The sequence below is a fragment of the Muscardinus avellanarius genome, assembly GCF_963383645.1.
Source record: "Muscardinus avellanarius genome assembly, chromosome: 2".
In the NCBI taxonomy this organism is placed as follows: Eukaryota; Metazoa; Chordata; class Mammalia; order Rodentia; family Gliridae; genus Muscardinus; species Muscardinus avellanarius.
The window spans coordinates 7,911,929-7,928,508 of NC_137787.1; the positions used below are offsets into that span (position 1 = coordinate 7,911,929).

Consider the following 16,580-nt stretch of genomic DNA (forward strand, 5'->3'; position numbering starts at 1 on the left):
CTCTGATCAGTCCTGGCTTCAGATCCCCATGGAGGCCTGGCCTGGCCTGAACTGGAAGGATGTGCAAGGAGGGCCGAGGGCTCCTGGTGTCAGCGGGCGCTTCACCTCACGGGAGTCTGGCAGGCAACAGCAGTCCTCTGGCCTTGTGAGAATCAGCAGGGATGGAAGGGAGCTGCCAAGCTCTGCTGGGGAGCAGGGCAGGAGACTTAGCCCCCTTCCCACATCTCAGGTTATTGAGTGATGACAAGGACTGTAAAAAGCTCTTGTCTCAGGTCTTTACATTGTTAAGTATTTCATTAATAGCCGAAATGCTTGGAACTAGAAGTACTTCCAATTCTTAACTGACCCACCTTCATTTCTTCCTTCCTTTTCTCTCTCTCTCTCTCTTTTTTTGATTTTGGAACTAGTTGAGCAACTCTAATCCTCAAAACCCCCAAATCCCCCAAACGGAGGCTTACAAAGCTTCACAGTTTGAGTTTTCAGACTAGGGACGCTCAGCCTGGATTGTGAAAGCCCTCCACACTAAGGTCTTGAGAGTCTGACATTACCAAAAAAAATTAGAAGAATGTTAGAAACTGAACATAAGGGAAAAAAGAGAGCCCCGTGGCTCCCAGGTCACGTTACTGGGCATCTGAAGAGACACTGCAAGGACGGAGACCACGCTCGCTCTTAGGCACGAGGCCACTTGCTCGCCACCTGCGCTCAGAACTTTCCAGCATTATAAACTTCACCGGAGCCTCCTGGCAGAGTGCCTGCAGCCTGTCCCAGCACTCTGGGCGCGGACCCCTAGAGGCCTGCAGGAATGCCTTTCCGTGCAGGCTCCACCTCTGCTCACAACGCTTGCTGTCTGGGTCGTGATGCCAGCCAGGGCTTACGGCCTGCCTCTCAGCAGGGAGCTGGGGTTCTGAGAAAGTAAGGGTCACATCAGCGACGTGGGAGTCAAGGGTGACGACGTTAGTGCTGGAAAATGCAGACGGCAAGAAGCCTAAAGGAATGGCAAGTTCTTTTTGCTTCAGGGGCAGAACACTGAAGAATCACAAAGGATGGTTTCCTAGAATGCTTTTACACAAAATGGCGGATGCCTAACTATCTCTGAGTACACTGAAGACTGAGGAGACAGACTGAGATTAAACTCTCCTCCCCCTGGCCTGGCTCACAGCTGGGAGGAGGCGGGATGCTCCAGGCAACCTCTGGGCAGCGGTCAAGTGGCAGCTGGCCCTGATGTGAGGGCAGAGGCTCTGTGAAATCCCCTGGACACCCGCAGTGGTGGCCTGCAGGGACACTCACTGCAGGGGCAAACGGCACTGCAGAGTGCAGTTGACCCGAGAGAACAAGCTTTTATATGACCATATCGACATTTTGAATAGCCCTAAGTTATTAAAATAAAGGACCATGCTGTGTCCAAGTGACACCATTAAAGTAAGGAATATACATTTCCAGATAAAAATGGGGGTCTATTGATAACTCCAAAGTCAGCGCCTCTGCATACAGACCACATCTGGCCTACACTGTGCTGGAGGACAGCAAGGTGTCCCACGTGTGGAATCAGAAGGTGATGAACAGATGCGCTGTGACATTCAGAGGGGAGCCACGCGGGGACAGCAGGGCACCTCTGCCCAGGGGCCTGGCTCAGAGTTAGCTCCAGACTCAGGCCTGGGCAGTGAGAGCGGGGTCCCTGCAGTGCCGCCCTCTCGTCAGGGTCCCCTCTGTATGGGCTACCCCAGCCACCTGTGCCCTGCCCATCCTCTGCCCTGGAGCCTGGCTCTGTGTGCCTGGCCCTTCCTTGGTGTCAGTGGGGGTCACACGGGTGGTGTCGGAGCAGCTCAGAATCAGCATGATGCATGTCCTGTATCTATTTATTTAATTAATTTATTTATTTTCTGCAGGTCTGGGGATGGAACCCAGGGGCATTCGACCTCCGAGCTACACCCCCTGCCCTATTTTTTATTCTTTATTTTGAAACCGGGTCTCACTGAGTTGCTGAGGGCCTCACTAAGTAGCTAAGGCTGTCCGCGAACCGCGATCCTCCGGTCTCAGCCTCCCAAGCACTGGAATTACAAGCGTGCGCCGCCACGCCCGGCTCACGTCCTATGTCTAGACAGGCCCCACCATGCTGCCTCCTGTTCAGCTGGGCAGCCGTGAGATCCTTCTGTATATTCAGACTGTATATTCTTTAAGGGCTTTCTACTAATTTTCCTAACGTTTGCTGAAGGCCCAGCCCTTGACTCTCTGCATGGCTTTATATTAGTTCCCCTAATTTGATGCTCCTAAGAGCCCAAGGAGTTACTGTTTAATGAGTTCAGCTGAGGACCATGACAAGTCCTCTAATTTAAACAGAGATGTAATCTGGAGAATGAGGCTCAGAGGGCAATGAAAGGGCTGGAGGATCAGTCCTCAGCGGGGCCCTAAGACGTTCCTGCAGCCAAACGCCAGAGAACGGCTTCCTGAGGGTTCCCTCCGTGGCAATCCCAGCTCTGGTGACCTGGTCATTGCTGTTTCTAGAGCCACACTCCCTCAGTCACAGTCCCACAGCAAGGTAACAGGCGGGAGAGCTGACGGCTTCAGGAACCCGCACTGGCTGGAATCTGACGAGGAATCTGAAAGCCACAGATGGACCCTTAGCTCCGACTAGCCCACCTGAAGCAGTCAGGGCCCTTGAGCCAGCCTCTCTTCTCTAGTGGATTTGCTTTCTGAATCTAAGTCTCAAGCAACTGAATCTCTTTAGAAAAATCCAAATCATACCCACAGCCAGAGCTGTGGGGAATGGGGGACGTGTGCCTGCCTAGTCTCCTGCCTAAGTGTTAGGCAGGAGCCTGAGTGTGTCTGAGCGAGCCAGTGCGGGGGAGGAACAGAAGGGTTGGTCCCGTGGTGCATACCTGTGATTCCAGCATTTGGGAGGCTGAGACAGGAGGATCCAGGTTCACCGACTGCCTCAGCTACTTAGTGAAGCCCTTTGCAACTCAGTGAGACACTGTTTCAAAATAAAGAATAAAAAATAGGGTTGGGGGTATAGCTTGGAGGTAGAAAAAAAAAAAAAAGCAAAACCTGCACAAGGTTATATGAGTCGCTTATAAGACACATTAGGCCGGGCGTGGTGGTGCACGCCTGTAATCCCCGCGCTTGGGAGGCAGAGACAGGAGGATCGCGCAGGTTCGAAGCCAGCCGCGCGCGCTGGCTTAGGAGACCCTGTTTCCAAATGAAAATGTAAAAATAGGTCTGGGAGTGTAGCCCGGAGGTAGAAGGGCTTCCAGGAACCCCAGTACCACCACCAAAAAAAAAAAAAAAAAAAAAAAAGACACATTAGTTCTTTTTTTCCAAAATAAAATTTGAGATTTTACTTGTCTTTTTCATAGGCCATAAATCATCACTGCCACATTTCATTTCAAACTTACAAGTATTCGCACATTGGATGTGAGCATATGTGCCAAGTTTTCACACGACTGGCAGGGCAGTAGGTCTGTCTGTCCAGCCTCACTCCAAGCCCATGAGCCACGTGTTGCGCCACAGTGTTTAGGTGGCTGCCACCAGGCAGCAGGAACTTCTCGGCTCTGCTGCAATCTTGCGAGATCACAGCTCACCATGGACCAAAGCGTCACCATGCAGTGCGACTGCGGTGTCACTAATCACGTACCTAGGGACCAAGCTCAAGAAGGATGACTGAGACCACTACGAGGAAAGTTTAAGCCATTGTTGAGGAAAATCAAGAAGACCTAAATGAAGAGAGGGATATACTGTTTGTGTGATAGAAGACCTAATATCATCAAGGTGTCCTATTTTCTCACATTGATTGATAGGTCCAAGCAGCCTCAGTATACACTCCATTAAGTTTATATGCATGTATATGGCAACGGATGACCCTGAATCCAAAATTTACATGGAAATGGAAAGGGCCAGAGCTAGCCCTTCGGCTCTTACGGAAGAACGAGGTAGAAAATGAGCTCACGGAATAGCAGGTTTTTCTTTTTTTAAGAAGTACAAAAAGGAGGACTGTGGTGTTGGCACGAGAACAGGCGTGCAGGTTGGAGAGACAGACCCGAGCACAGGCGGGACTGCACTTCTGCCAGGGTGACCAGTGGGGTGGGCGGAGCTCTTCCAACGAGTGATGCTGGCTTAATCCGATATCTACAATGGAAAGAATGAAACCTGGACGACACCAATCAATTCTGAGTGGATCTTCTCTAAGATAATGTGGGACGATGTCTTCAAGATTTTGCTATACGCAAAGACTTATTAAAAAGCACTTAAGCAAAAATATAGAGACTGATAAAGACACAGAATTCCATAAAAATTAGCGCTTCATCAAAACAGCACTGAAGAGAGGAGAGAGATAGAGATAGAGATAGAGAGAGAGAGAGAGAGAGAGAGAGAGAACTAGCGAGTATGAGAAGATACATACGACCAACAAAGGACTCACACCAGAATGGAGAGGACCATAAATCAAGAAGAAACCCAGCAAAACAAAAATAGAGAAGAAATCTGAAAAGGGACTTTTTGTGGCTTCCTCCTTTCCCTGCTCTGGTCAGCTCTGGCCTCAGAAAGGCCGCAGGAGCCGAGAGGCTGGCGGTTTCTAGGAAGGGCTGAGCACCGTGGCCCAGCAGTACTGGAACCTCTGTTGAGGCAATTCGGGGCTTTAGAACACGACGACCGTGGGCTCCATCCCTCCTGGTCCTCCCAGCAGGGTGGGGGAGGGGAAAGGTGCTGACTCAGCACAGCGGACACCAGCTTGCTCAGGCCCCTGTGGGTCACCGCACTGTGCAGGAGCCTTCGGTGTGTGTTGCTGTCTCGCTGCCCTGCCCGCTCCAGACCAAGGGCGGCTCAGCACCTGTGCCCTGGGGCTGCTCTGGCCCGCCTGCCCCTGCTGTGCACCCACAGTGTGGCAGTGCCCGTGCTTGGCCTTGAGCGTGGCAGCTTCAGGGCATCAGTGTCCTTCCTCTAAAATGGGAATGTTCGCACCCTCCTCTTTTTTTCAAGCATGGAAACCTGAGGTTAAAGGACACGCTGCACTTGGCACCCAAGCCGTCCTGGCTGCCTCTGCCAGCCCTGAGTTGGAGGTGTCAAGGTATGAGGAGCCACAGCCCTCCCCCTGCCTTGGGGGCCAGGTAGGGCGGGCTGAGATCCACCCTGGAGCCCAGGGTCTCCGTGGAAACAGGATCGGGAGGATACCGAGCCCCTCCTCTCTCTTGATCTCCAGCCCCCCTCTCTCCTAAACCAGAGCTCCACCAGGTACAAGAAAGTCATCCTTCATCCTGACTGTATCTGTGGGTGGCCCGGAGGCGCTCGCCCTCTGCCCGAATGGCTCTTAGGTGACTTTGCTCACAGCCCGAGGAGCTGGCATCAGTTCCAGGTGCAGTGCCATTTCCAAAGTGCTAGGAAGTGTTGGTGCTGGTCTTGAGTTGTCAGAGCTGCCGGGAAATATTCCCTCTGCTTACTCAGGGGGAAGGAAGAGGAAAAGAACCAAGCAGAAGGAGAGATGAATGAAGCGTGGGGCTTGATCCAGGTCCCCCTGCTCTCTCCTCTCTGAGAGTGGCAGCCACGGAAAGATGCCACTTGGGTCCCCTGCCATGGATCATGAACTGCTGATGGCCCCCAGGGTGGCGGCTCAGATCAGCCACTGCATCTGCCTGCACCACACTTCCTGGCCGCGGAGGGCTGCTCCCAGTGAACCCACCAGCCGCCCCACGCAGGGTCTGGGCGAAGGCCGCGTGGTGTAGGAGGTGAGGCCCTGCCCATGCTGACCAGGCTCTGGGATTCCCAGCAGAAGCCGGCTCAAAGGTGGGCTGCGGGCGGGCCTCCCTCCCAGCTGCCTCCCCTCTGAGTCCTGCACGAGGGTCAGGTGTGAGGAGGCTGGACGGCTCCTGCCTTCTGCTCGCTCCCAGCTTGCCCCTCACAGTGGCTCCTTCCACGTTTCTTGCATACCTAATCCTGCCTCGGCATCTGCTTCTTGGCAGATGTGAACTTGCCCAAGGGGGGCGCTAGCGGTTCTGAGAGATGAGAGGAAGGGGAGGCAGGGGATTGGTTCACTGAGTACCTGGTGGGCAAAGGCCCCTGAGTGGCTCAGAGACTGACCAGGGCGATGTGGGCAGCAGGCTCTGCCACAGTGCAGGCTCTAGAGGTCCCCTGGGGTCCATGGGACAGTGGAGGAGGCTTGTCACCGGAAGGCGAGGGATGCCTTGCAGAGAGCTGACAGCGAGCAGAGGGTCCTCTGAGGAGTTAAAGGCCAAGCGTGAGCTGAGGGCCTCTTCACCTGCCCTTTCCTAGGAAGGCTAGCAAGGCCCAGCTGCTGGGAGACAGGCGGGGCTCCCCTCCTTAGGGCTACTGTGGGCTTGCCAGCCGGCAGCAAGTCTAACTGCCAGTACAGCCTATCATGGTGTGAGGGCCTCACGGGAGGCAGGTGACTACACACCAGAGGAATGAGGAGAGGGGCTCGGAAGGTTTGAGGGGCTTCATGGGGGGCTGGAAAAGTGAGAGCTCATTGACTTGGGGGTGTTTTCTTGGGCTGTAGTATTTAATGTCCTGTCAAAGACTGTAGAAATGGGGCAAACTTTTTGCTGGGCAGTCCTTTGAGGCCTGGAGAAAGTCCCGGTAAGCTGGGCCTCAGGTGTCCTGGCAGGTGTCAGAGGAAGGAAGGCGATGGAGGATGAGGGGATTGCCTGAGCGCAGGAGACCCTCCCCCGGGCCCCAGTGCACAGGCCTCATGGGAGCTCAGCAGTGGCTCTCTGCAGGCCAGAGAGGACAGCAGCAAAGGGCATCCCAGAGCTGGCTCTGTAACACTGATGGCAGTGGCCGAGCTCGAGGAGAGGGCAGGGCGACACAGCATGGGCCCTTGACTGCTGGTGATGGCCGCTGCCAGGATTCTCGGGACCAGAGATGAGGGGGAAAGTGACCACAGGGGCGGAGGTAAGTGACCAGATCAGAGGAGGCTCGCGGGGCCGAGTGTGGAAGCCAGGGGTCAGTGCTCCCCTGCCCTGCTGTGGCTGAGCAGACACAGACATGGCTCAGCCCTGGCTGGAGATGGACAGTGAGAGGCTCGGGACCCTCAGCAGGGAAGGGTCAGGCCGCACCATCACCCCGACTCTGGGACCCTCTGAGATGACCCCACCGACAACATGGCGGGGCTCCTGTCCTCCTGCGGGCTGTCTTCTCCGAGCTCCTCCTCAGGAGGGGAAGAAGGCAGACAGTGGCGACAGCTTCGAGCAGCACAGGGTGGGCTGTGGCGGCCACAAGAAGCCCCTCAGATGGCTCTGGCAGCGGGCCTCCTGGCCACTCGTGCACTGGCTGAGCGCAGCGGGGGCCCGGGGGCGGGGGGCAGGCGGGCGCCGTCCTGGGGAACATGGCTCCTGCTTTAAGCAACTCGTGACTGATGCAAGAGAAAAACGCCCTGCAGGTGACGTGCGGCAGCTCTGGTCTGCTCTCCTGTGCGGGCAGTGTGTGCCGAGGTCAAGCAGGAGGCCAAGCAGGCTAAGCCCCAGGCCCAGGGCATGCTGGGAAGTCTTCAGGTCTGGAAAGGACTATGTGCTCAGGGGCGGGAGGAGAAGTGAGGCAGGCTTGCCGGGTCCCAAGAGCCCTGCCCGAGCCCTGGCTAGCGCTGCACCATGGCCTGTGGAGAGGAGGCGCTGCCAGAACCACCCTGCCCTCCAATGCTGTGGCGGGCAGACACTTGAGCTGAGGTAGTCACAGGAGCCTCCCACACCTCCAGAGAGTAGTTCTGATGTGTGTTCATGGCGCCCTTAGTCGTCACTTAGCCAGGTAGGAGAAAACAAGAGATTTCACCTCATTAGTTCAGCAAACTAACCTGTCCCGAGACTCCAAGCCCACGCGGCGTGCAGGCCGAGTCTGAACGCTCAAGGCCGAGTCTGGGGCTCGGGATGCTAACATCCAGAAGGGCAGGCCCACGCAAAAGCACACACCCACAACCCACGCTGCATGGACCCTGCCGCAGAAACAATCCCTGCTTGGGGCCTCCGAGGCCAGGACAAGAGCCTGCCGAGGGTTTAGGCCGGTGCTGGGGCCAGCGAGGCCGGCATCGGAGCCTGCCTTGAGGCAAGGCCGGTACTGGGGCCTCTGAGGCCGGGATCGGAGCCTGCCGAGGGGTTAGGCCGCTGCTGGGGCCAGTGAGGCCGGCATCGGAGCCTGCCGTGAGGCAAGGCCGGTACTGGTGCCTCCGAGGCCAGGATAAGAGCCTGCTGAGGGGTTAGGCCGGTGCTGGGGCCAGCGAGGCCGGCATCGGAGCCTGCCTTGAGGCAAGGCCGGTACTGGGGCCTCCGAGGCCAGGATAAGAGCTTGCCGAGAGGTTAGGCCGGTGCTGGGGCCAACGAGGCCGGCAGCGGAGCCTGCCGTGAGGCATTACCAGTCCTGGGGCCTCCGAGGCCGGGATCGGAGCATGCCAAGGGGTTAGGCCGGTGCTGGGGCCAGCGAGGCCGGCATCGGAGCCTGCCGTGAGGCAAGGCCGGTACTGGGGCCTCCGAGGCCAGGATAAGAGCCTGCCGTGAGGCAAGGCCGGTACTGGGGCCTCCGAGGCCAGGATAAGAGCCTGCCGAGGGGTTAGGCCGGTGCTGGGGCCAGTGAGGCCGGCATCGGAGCCTGCCATGAGGCAAGGCCGGTACTGGGGCCTCTGAGGCCAGGATAAGAGCCTGTCAAGGGGTTAGGCCGGTGCTGGGGCCAGTGAGGCCGGCATCGGAGCCTGCCTTGAGACATTACCAGTGCTGGGGCCTCCGAGACCGGGATTGGAATCCTGCCAAGGGGTTAGACCGGTGCAGGGGCCAATGGTCAGCATCGGAGCCTGGCGTTAGGCAAGTTCACTCCTGCGGCCTCCAAGGTCGGGACCAAAGCCAGCTTAGAGGTTTGACCGGTTCAGGGGCCAGCGAGACCAGAACTGGGTCCTCCCATGAGGCAAGGCCGCTGCGTGAGCCAGCGAGGTCTGGATCAGTCCACTGAGTAGCCAGGCCACTACTGGGACCATCAAGAGTGGGATTGGTACTTGCAACGCAGCATGCACAGAGAAATATCGCAGAAAATATAAATCAGACGCTTCTCTTAATCAGCAATAACTAGGAGGAAAAGGGCAACAGGAAGAGGTTGAGCTATAGAAAGGGCCCTATAGTGAAGCAACTAATGTGATCAATCAGAGGGTATGTAATACTGGAGGACGGAGCCTCTTTAAAATGCAGGAGGTACATAAACAAATGTATCAAAGTAAATCACCAAAGAAGTGTGGGATGGAGGGAGGGGGAGGGAATGGGACGGGGGCTGGAGGAGGGCTAATTGGATGATGTGTGCTTGTATATCCTCTCAAGTCTTGTACTCCAATGTGATTGATATATGACTACAATGCACCAATTTAAAAAATAAATTAATTAAAAAAAAAAAAAAAAAAAGAAAAGAAAAAAAAAAAAAAAAAAAAAAAAAAAAAGAAACAATCCCTGCTTAACCTCCTATGGAAACGAGCTGCCTGAGGACACGTAAGGGTGAGTCCAAAGACACAACAGACGAGAAAAGTGGTGCTCTTGGCACCAGACAGGAGACAGTGGGCAATCTGAAGGAAGCTGCCAAAGAAGTACAGTCAAAATAATGGCAGAGTCGCGCAGAGTGGCACACACCTGTAATCCCAGTACTTGGGAGGCTGATACAGGAGGATCACAGGTTTGAGGACAGCCTCAGAAATTTCGTGAGACCCTAAGCAACATAGCAAGACCCTCTGCAACTTAGCAAGACTCTGTTTCAAAAGGGAGGGGGCAGCTCAGAGGCGGAATACTCTGGGGTTATCTCCCAGTACCAAGAAAGAAAAATTAAAGAGATAAAAGGAAAAACAGAAACCACAGTAAAATGGAAATCATAGTACAATAAGAACAAGAAAGCGGAAGACACTAAAAAATGAAAATCGCCCAAATTTCAAGTGTCAAATAGAAGTTCTGAAAGTTAAAAATAAAACCTAAACATTTGTATTGGGAAGGAGTATCAAAACAGATTACAAGCAGCTACAAGAAGATTAAATCGACAGGCACTTTTAAGGCTGGCTTGAATTGGGGGTCCTCCTGCTCGGCTTTCAGAGTAGCTGGGATTTCAGGTGCGCACTGTTGCCATGGCTTCCTGCTTTAAGAAGGGCCCCTGTGAGCCGGCCTCTGGCCCAAGAGGAAGCAGCGTGCAAGTCTTACCAGAGGGACGATACCGGGGCCCCTCCTCCCTGGAGTCCAGAGACAGAGATAAGCCCCTTTATGCAGAAGGGGAACAAGACAAGATAGGACGTGCCAGGGACAGAAGAGGATAAGAGAATCTGGGGAATTTAGCTGACTCCGTATCTGAGGGTCCTGTATCCGTAGACTCAACCAACCTTGGGTAGAAAATATTTGCAACCTCCCCCCCCAGAATTTGTCTGTTTGTACCGAACATGTACAGACCTTTTCTTGTTATTATTCTCTAAACAAGACAGTATAACATCTATTACATAGCATTCACATTGTATTGTTCATTATAAAGTAATCTAGAAATGATTTAAAAGTATATGGAAAGATGAGTGTGAGTTATATGCAAATATACACCATGTAATATAAGGGACTTGGAAGCATCCGCAGGTTTGGGTGTCCATTGGGGGCAGGGGCAATCTCCTGTAGAGACTGAGAGCCGAGCCGAGTGCCCGCTTTTAGGACCATTACATTAGAGAGAAAGACCATTTGGGAGAGTGGTCCGCCAGCCTCAGTACTTATTTGGGACAACTTTTTTGCTGACAGATTGAATATGGCAAACCAAGAAGAAAACTAAACTGATTACAAAGTGTATTTCAGGGACTACGCAGAAGAGAAAAGCATAGCTCCAACAATGAGCTGGACCACACTAACATCCGAGCTGGCTGCTTTTGCTCGCGGCCTCTCCTCTGTCCGATGCTGCAGCGTCCGTGCCCTGGGCCCGGCAGCATGGGCTCCCAGGACCTGGGCTGCAGACCTCATTTCCTACACGCTGCTGTTCCTCCACTTTGGAATAAGGAATTCTAAGGGAAATGACCCTACAAACAGAGAAACACTGACAAGGTGGTGCTGGGGAGTCACTGCCAGGCTCAGGGCTCCTCCCGGCTTCACTTCACAATCCGCCGGAGGGGAGAGGAGCCCGCTTCAACAGCATCGTGTACAATTGGGGCGCGGGGGCACGCGCGCTGATCAACACACTGTTAGCTGCAGCTTCAACTCCTGGACGTGGCCCTGCGGACTTGGGCAAGCGGGGGGACAGGTAACCAGCACTTACGGTGTGCAGGGCTGGCGAGGGCCCATCTCAGCACAACCCCAGCCGCACAGGAGGCATTCGTGTTATTAGTCGGAACACGTGAAGAAAGCGGAGGCTCAAAGGGGTCAGGAAGAGGTCCAAGGACTGAAAATCCACCCAACACAGACAAAGCCAAGCAAGAGGGTGCAGATAGGGGCTGGAGGCGTCTGACGCCATCCTTCCTAGGCCATGGCTCCCAGGCGATCTCTGCACCAATACGTTCTTTTACAGGCCGGGGAAGCCAAGGCTTATTGTATTTACAAGCCCTAAATTCTCTTCTTCCTCTGATATTATGGGGACAGTTTGGACAGATCAAGGTGTGAAGCCAGGCTTCCTCTCATATTCAAAGACAGGCTGAGATGCTGTCACTGACACAGCATTGCAGGAGGGCCGGTACACTTCTCCCACCAAACAGAAACTGCAGCCCTCCCCAAAGAGCACAGGCCAGACGCGTCCACAACACTGTAGGCCTAAAGACCCCTTTCTGCTGCCAGCATCTGTGTGCCGGGGGCTGAGTCCACCGGCAACCCGAGCGGGCGTCAGGGAGGTCAGCGAGGCGGAGGGGAGGGAGGCAGAGCAGCCTGCCACATGGCTCGCGGTGATACACGCCTGGCTGTCCAGGGTCCTGCTCAGGGTGCCACTCAGTCCCCGGGCCCCAGAGAGGCCCAGGCCTACCTCTCTGCTGAATTAAGCATTATGAAGCTAGACGGTGGCTCTGACATAGTGGTCTAGAAATGATGGAACCATCTTCCAGAAATGGTGCCACCCCAGAAGAGGGCTTAGGGTGTCAAAGGACGCCCGGGCAGCCTTTTGTAGCTATGAGCCGTGTGGTGGAGACTGGGAATCCACAAGAGCTTCCTATAGCGTCCACCTAAAGACATTACAAAGAACAAAGCCTTGAAGGTAATGTGGATGAGACCTGGTCACAGGCCCCAGGTCCCCACCTTCTATCCCAGGGGTACCGTGCAGCCGCAGCAGTGCGCACGCCTCCTCGCACTGGGTAGAATGAAGCGGCTTGAACAGTAAACAACAAGGCTGGGCATGCCGTCCCCAAGTGCAGGCTGGGAGAGGCGCAGGGACTACGTCACAGCTGCGTGTGAAGCCCCCGGGGCTGTGCCCGACATACAACAGGTGCTTCAGTGGTGGCTGCCACGCTGTCACCATGGCTGCCGTCACCAATGCATGTTCCCGGTGCCTCGCTCCCACCACCACCGTCACCCTATCACAATGACACAGTCAGGGAGGCAGCAGTCTGTGGGGAAGACAGAGGCACTCGGAAATGATGCCAGGGGCACCGTCTATCAAGGCCGCCGCTTCAGATCTCCATAAGGACTCAGAAACCAACCTCCCAACTACAAAGGCACGGGTAGGCAGCCACAGCAACCAAGTCCATTCCAGCGATCACGGAACCACGATAAAGACCAGAGGCACAGGGTGAATGACATGAGCGAGATGGTGATGAGGCCGCAGGGAGCCTGGAGGGCAGCCTCAAACGGAGGTCTGCTTTCAAATAGACCTTTTCGTTGGTGTTCTGAGGCTCAAACCCAGGGGCATTCTATCTCCGAGCTACACCCTAGTCACATTTTATTTTGAAACAGGGTCTTGCTAAGTCTCTGTGTTGCTATGTTGCTGAGCCTGGCCTTGAACCTGTGATCCTCTTGTCTCAACCTCCTAAGTACTGGGATTATAGGCGTGCACCACTATGCCCAGCCTCAAATATACTTCTCACATATCACAACGTCTCCCATTTAAGGGCAAAAGGGCAAAAGGGATTTTTCAGGAGAAATGTTTCTGTGCCAGCATGGTCTAGCATCAAGGTCCGCAAGCCCCTCCCAAGCGCCCTTCGTAAGGGAAACCAGCAGCAGCAGCAGGCCGCGGGCACCACGTCACGGCACGTGCAGGTGCGCTTCCCACAGGTGGCTTACTTGTTGCTGTCCCGGTACTCGTAGATGTGGCATCCTTGAGGCAATCCAGTCTCGTGGTCCAGAGTGAAAGCAAGCTTTAGCTGAACAGAGAGAGGAGAGAGAAAAGAGTGAGTGGAGAGAAGTGCCGTCTGTTCCTTCCAACAGCAGAAATGGCAGAAAGTAACCAAGCCGAGTAGACTCCTGTCAGTGGATGTGCTGTGGAGAAGCCGTCTTTGAGGGGACTGTCACCAGGACCCTCCTTGTTCCCTCAACACGCAGCCAGTGCTTACGAAGCCGAGGGAAGGGCAGAGGCAGCTGCTCTGGCCACCTTCTTAGAGTCTGAAGTTGAGAAGAAGAGCTCAGTAGCGCTCAAGCCACCAAGCACAGGAGCGTGCGCGTGCATGTAGAGCTCGGGACTAGTCATCCCAAGGAAATTCCAAGGAAAAATGCCCCTGCGCGTTCACGAATGCACGCTTAGGACTAGATGGAAGGGGATGGCGAGGAGGAGGAGGCTGCGCAGACCACGGGGACAGGGAGCAAGGAGGGTTTTCGTCGGCAGAGTGTAGCACATTACACAGGTCTGGACGCCTACAGACACAGGGGCAGGGTGGGCGTGACTCCGGGAGGATGGCCAGGCAGAAGATCCAAGGCCTTCTTGGCCTTTAGCAGAGGAAAGCAAGGGAAAGCTTCTGACCTACTTTAAGGAAGAGGGTGTGATCACAGATGTCTTGCAAGACCTGGCCGGCTGTGGTGTAGACGACAGCAGCCTTCAGGCTGTATTGAGGAGTGGAGGGGAGCACCCGGCTGCTGGGGCCAGAGGGAGGGCAGGCAAGAGGGAGAAGTGGACAATTTGAGATTCATAGAAGTAGATCCAACAGGATGTGCGCATGGATTTGGTGCTGGAGTGGCCAGGACAGAAGAGAAGAAATTGAGGAGGGTTCAAGGTTGTTGTTGTTGTTTTGGTACTGAGGATTGAACCCAGGGACATTCTACCTCTGAGCTACACTCCCAGCCCTATTTCTTATTCTTTATTTTGAAACAGAGTCTAAGTTGCGGAGGGCCTTGCTAAGTAGCTGAGGCTGGCTGCAGACCTGAGATCCTCCTGCCTTGGCCTCCCAAGTGCTGAGATTACAAGCATGTGCCACCATGTCCAGCTCATTTTTTTTTTTTTTTTTAACCAAGGATTGAACCCAGGGATTCATGCATGCTAGGCAAGTTCTCTATCACTGAGCTACATCCCGAGCCCTTTTTATTTTGAGGCAGGGTCTCACAAAATTCCCCAGGCCTCAAATCTGTGATCCTCCTGCCTCAGCCTCCAGAGCAGCCTGGATTACATACAGGTATGTGCCACCTAGTCCATCTAAAGATGGCTTAAATTTTTTTCTCTGAACCAGGCAGATGGTCATTCCACTGCTGAGAGGGATGGGTAGAGAGTGAAAAGCCCGCTTTTGGCCATGTTAACGTGGGGCCACCCATTAGCTTTCTTCTGATAGGGAAGATCAGGAGCAGGGACCCTGGCCAAGTCCTGTTTTCTTTCTGGACTCTGGCAGGGAGAGCTCTGAGCCCAGGGGGTCACAGCAGCCTTGACATTTCCAAATGCAGAGCCAATTACTATATTTACAATTCACTGGGCTTTTAAACCACCAGGGAAAATTTAACTAAAATTAACTGCACATTAGGCAGACACATTATTATGATTTTTTTCGCTGCAGGGCTGTTAACCCAGCTAGTGATGTGCATCATTAGATGCTGGACAACTTCTCTCTTTCTCAGAGGGCAGCAAGCTCTCAGGAATGGTCTGTCCTCTTATTGACCCAGAAGAAAATTCAAAGACAGAAACAAGTCCTCTCTAGCACTGTGAGGCCAGGGACTTCGTGGAAGTCATGTTTTCTCTACAGAGTCCTGCTCTTCCCGGCCCTCTCTTTTAGTAAGACAAAAATAATTATTTTTAAAAACTTACTAATTATAATTATAATCTCTTTCTCCCTATTTCTCTATTTGCAGCTGAGGTCAGGCCTATATTGGTTTTACCCATTAAAAAAGTCTATATTGCTTAGAGATCTTCATATCCTTTGGCTCAAGGTTTTAGGATATGAATTTATGGCACAGAAAGTAATCAGAATATTGGAAGAAGCTGGGTGAGGTGGCTCAGGCTGACAGTCCCAGCTACCCGGGAGGCTGAGGTATGAGTATTGCAAGTTCAAGGCTAGTCTGGGGAACTCAAGACAAAATAAAGAAAAAGGACTGGGGATGGAGCTTAGTAGTAAAGCACTTGCCTAGCACAGGCAAGGCCCTGGGTTGAATTCCTCGTACTGATAAAATACAATAAAATAAAATGAAATGAAAAGCAGAGTAAATATTTGCCTCGATGTTATTTGTTGTGAAGACTTAAAAGACCAGCAAGGGAAGGAGGTTGGATGAACTACAGTCACACGGAATAGTATGCAGCCATTCAACTGTTTGAGAAATTTTCAGTAATGTTGGAAAATATTTGGGATAGATGGATAAGGGAAGATGAATGGTTGATTGTATGCCATGAAAACTGTTTGAGAAAGAATAAGGATTGCAGAGATAAAAGGCTGGGAGATCTACCGGGATCTCCTGTGACCAGGTGAGAAAGGGGGATGAGAGAGAATCCATGGTCCTCGGTCACAAAGGCATGGTGGGAGATGGAGTTCCAGGGGGCTTTTCAAGGTCAGGAAACTAAGCACACACAGTGAACAATCAGGCACGTCTGCGTACAATCAGGTGATGCGGGGGGCAGAAGGGCCTCATGGTTTCTGAACAGAGAGCTCGTGGCTATTGCATACCAAGTGAACACTTTCTTCTCTCCTACGACAACCTCTCATGTTAGGGATTCCTACTTCCTGTGGACAGGTGAGGACTCGGGGGCTGAGACGACTCACTGATTTGTCTCCAGCGCAGCCAAGATTTTCAACCCAACCTGATCTTTGCCCATTTCCGGCATCACAGGGCATGGTGGTGGTCGGCTCAGCACCACAGGACTTGGTGATGGCCAGGAGACGGGAGTCACAGGTGATGTTTAAGCTTCTCTGCCCCGAGCAGCAGGGCAGACGGTGCTGCTGCTCCTGACAGGAGGGATGGCAGGCCTGGGAGAAGAGTTTGGGCTCAGCCCGCGACAGCTGGCCTAAGGTGTCTGAGAGGACCTAGAGGAGATGACCCGTGGCTACTGTGAGGACGGTCCCGAAGGCCCTCAGCTGGTAAGTGAGGAGGCAGCTGTCACAGTAGACGACACTGGCCCGAGACAGTGCAGAGTAAGAAGAGACCTCAGGTAGGGTCCTGAGGATCATCTGGATGTGAGAGCTGGCAGGGGAGGCGAAGAAGGGCTGGCGTGGAATTCTGAATTACGCAGCGATGGAAGCCGAGGGAAGAACGTGTCTTAAGAGGGGGCAGTCAGAGGTCAAA

The 16,580-nt window shown here is 53.8% G+C and overlaps 1 protein-coding gene across 1 annotated transcript in view; it reads right to left on the minus strand.

Annotated features, from left to right (window-relative positions):
- DIS3L2 (DIS3 like 3'-5' exoribonuclease 2) overlaps positions 1-16,580 on the minus strand; it is a gene marked incomplete at both ends in the record, with an annotated part of 327,839 nt that overhangs the window by 15,970 nt on the left and 295,289 nt on the right. Inside the window, one exon of the mRNA XM_080689222.1 lies at positions 13,176-13,255. Within this exon, the coding sequence (XP_080545348.1) occupies positions 13,176-13,255 (80 nt within the window). The remainder of the gene's footprint in view (positions 1-13,175; positions 13,256-16,580) is intronic.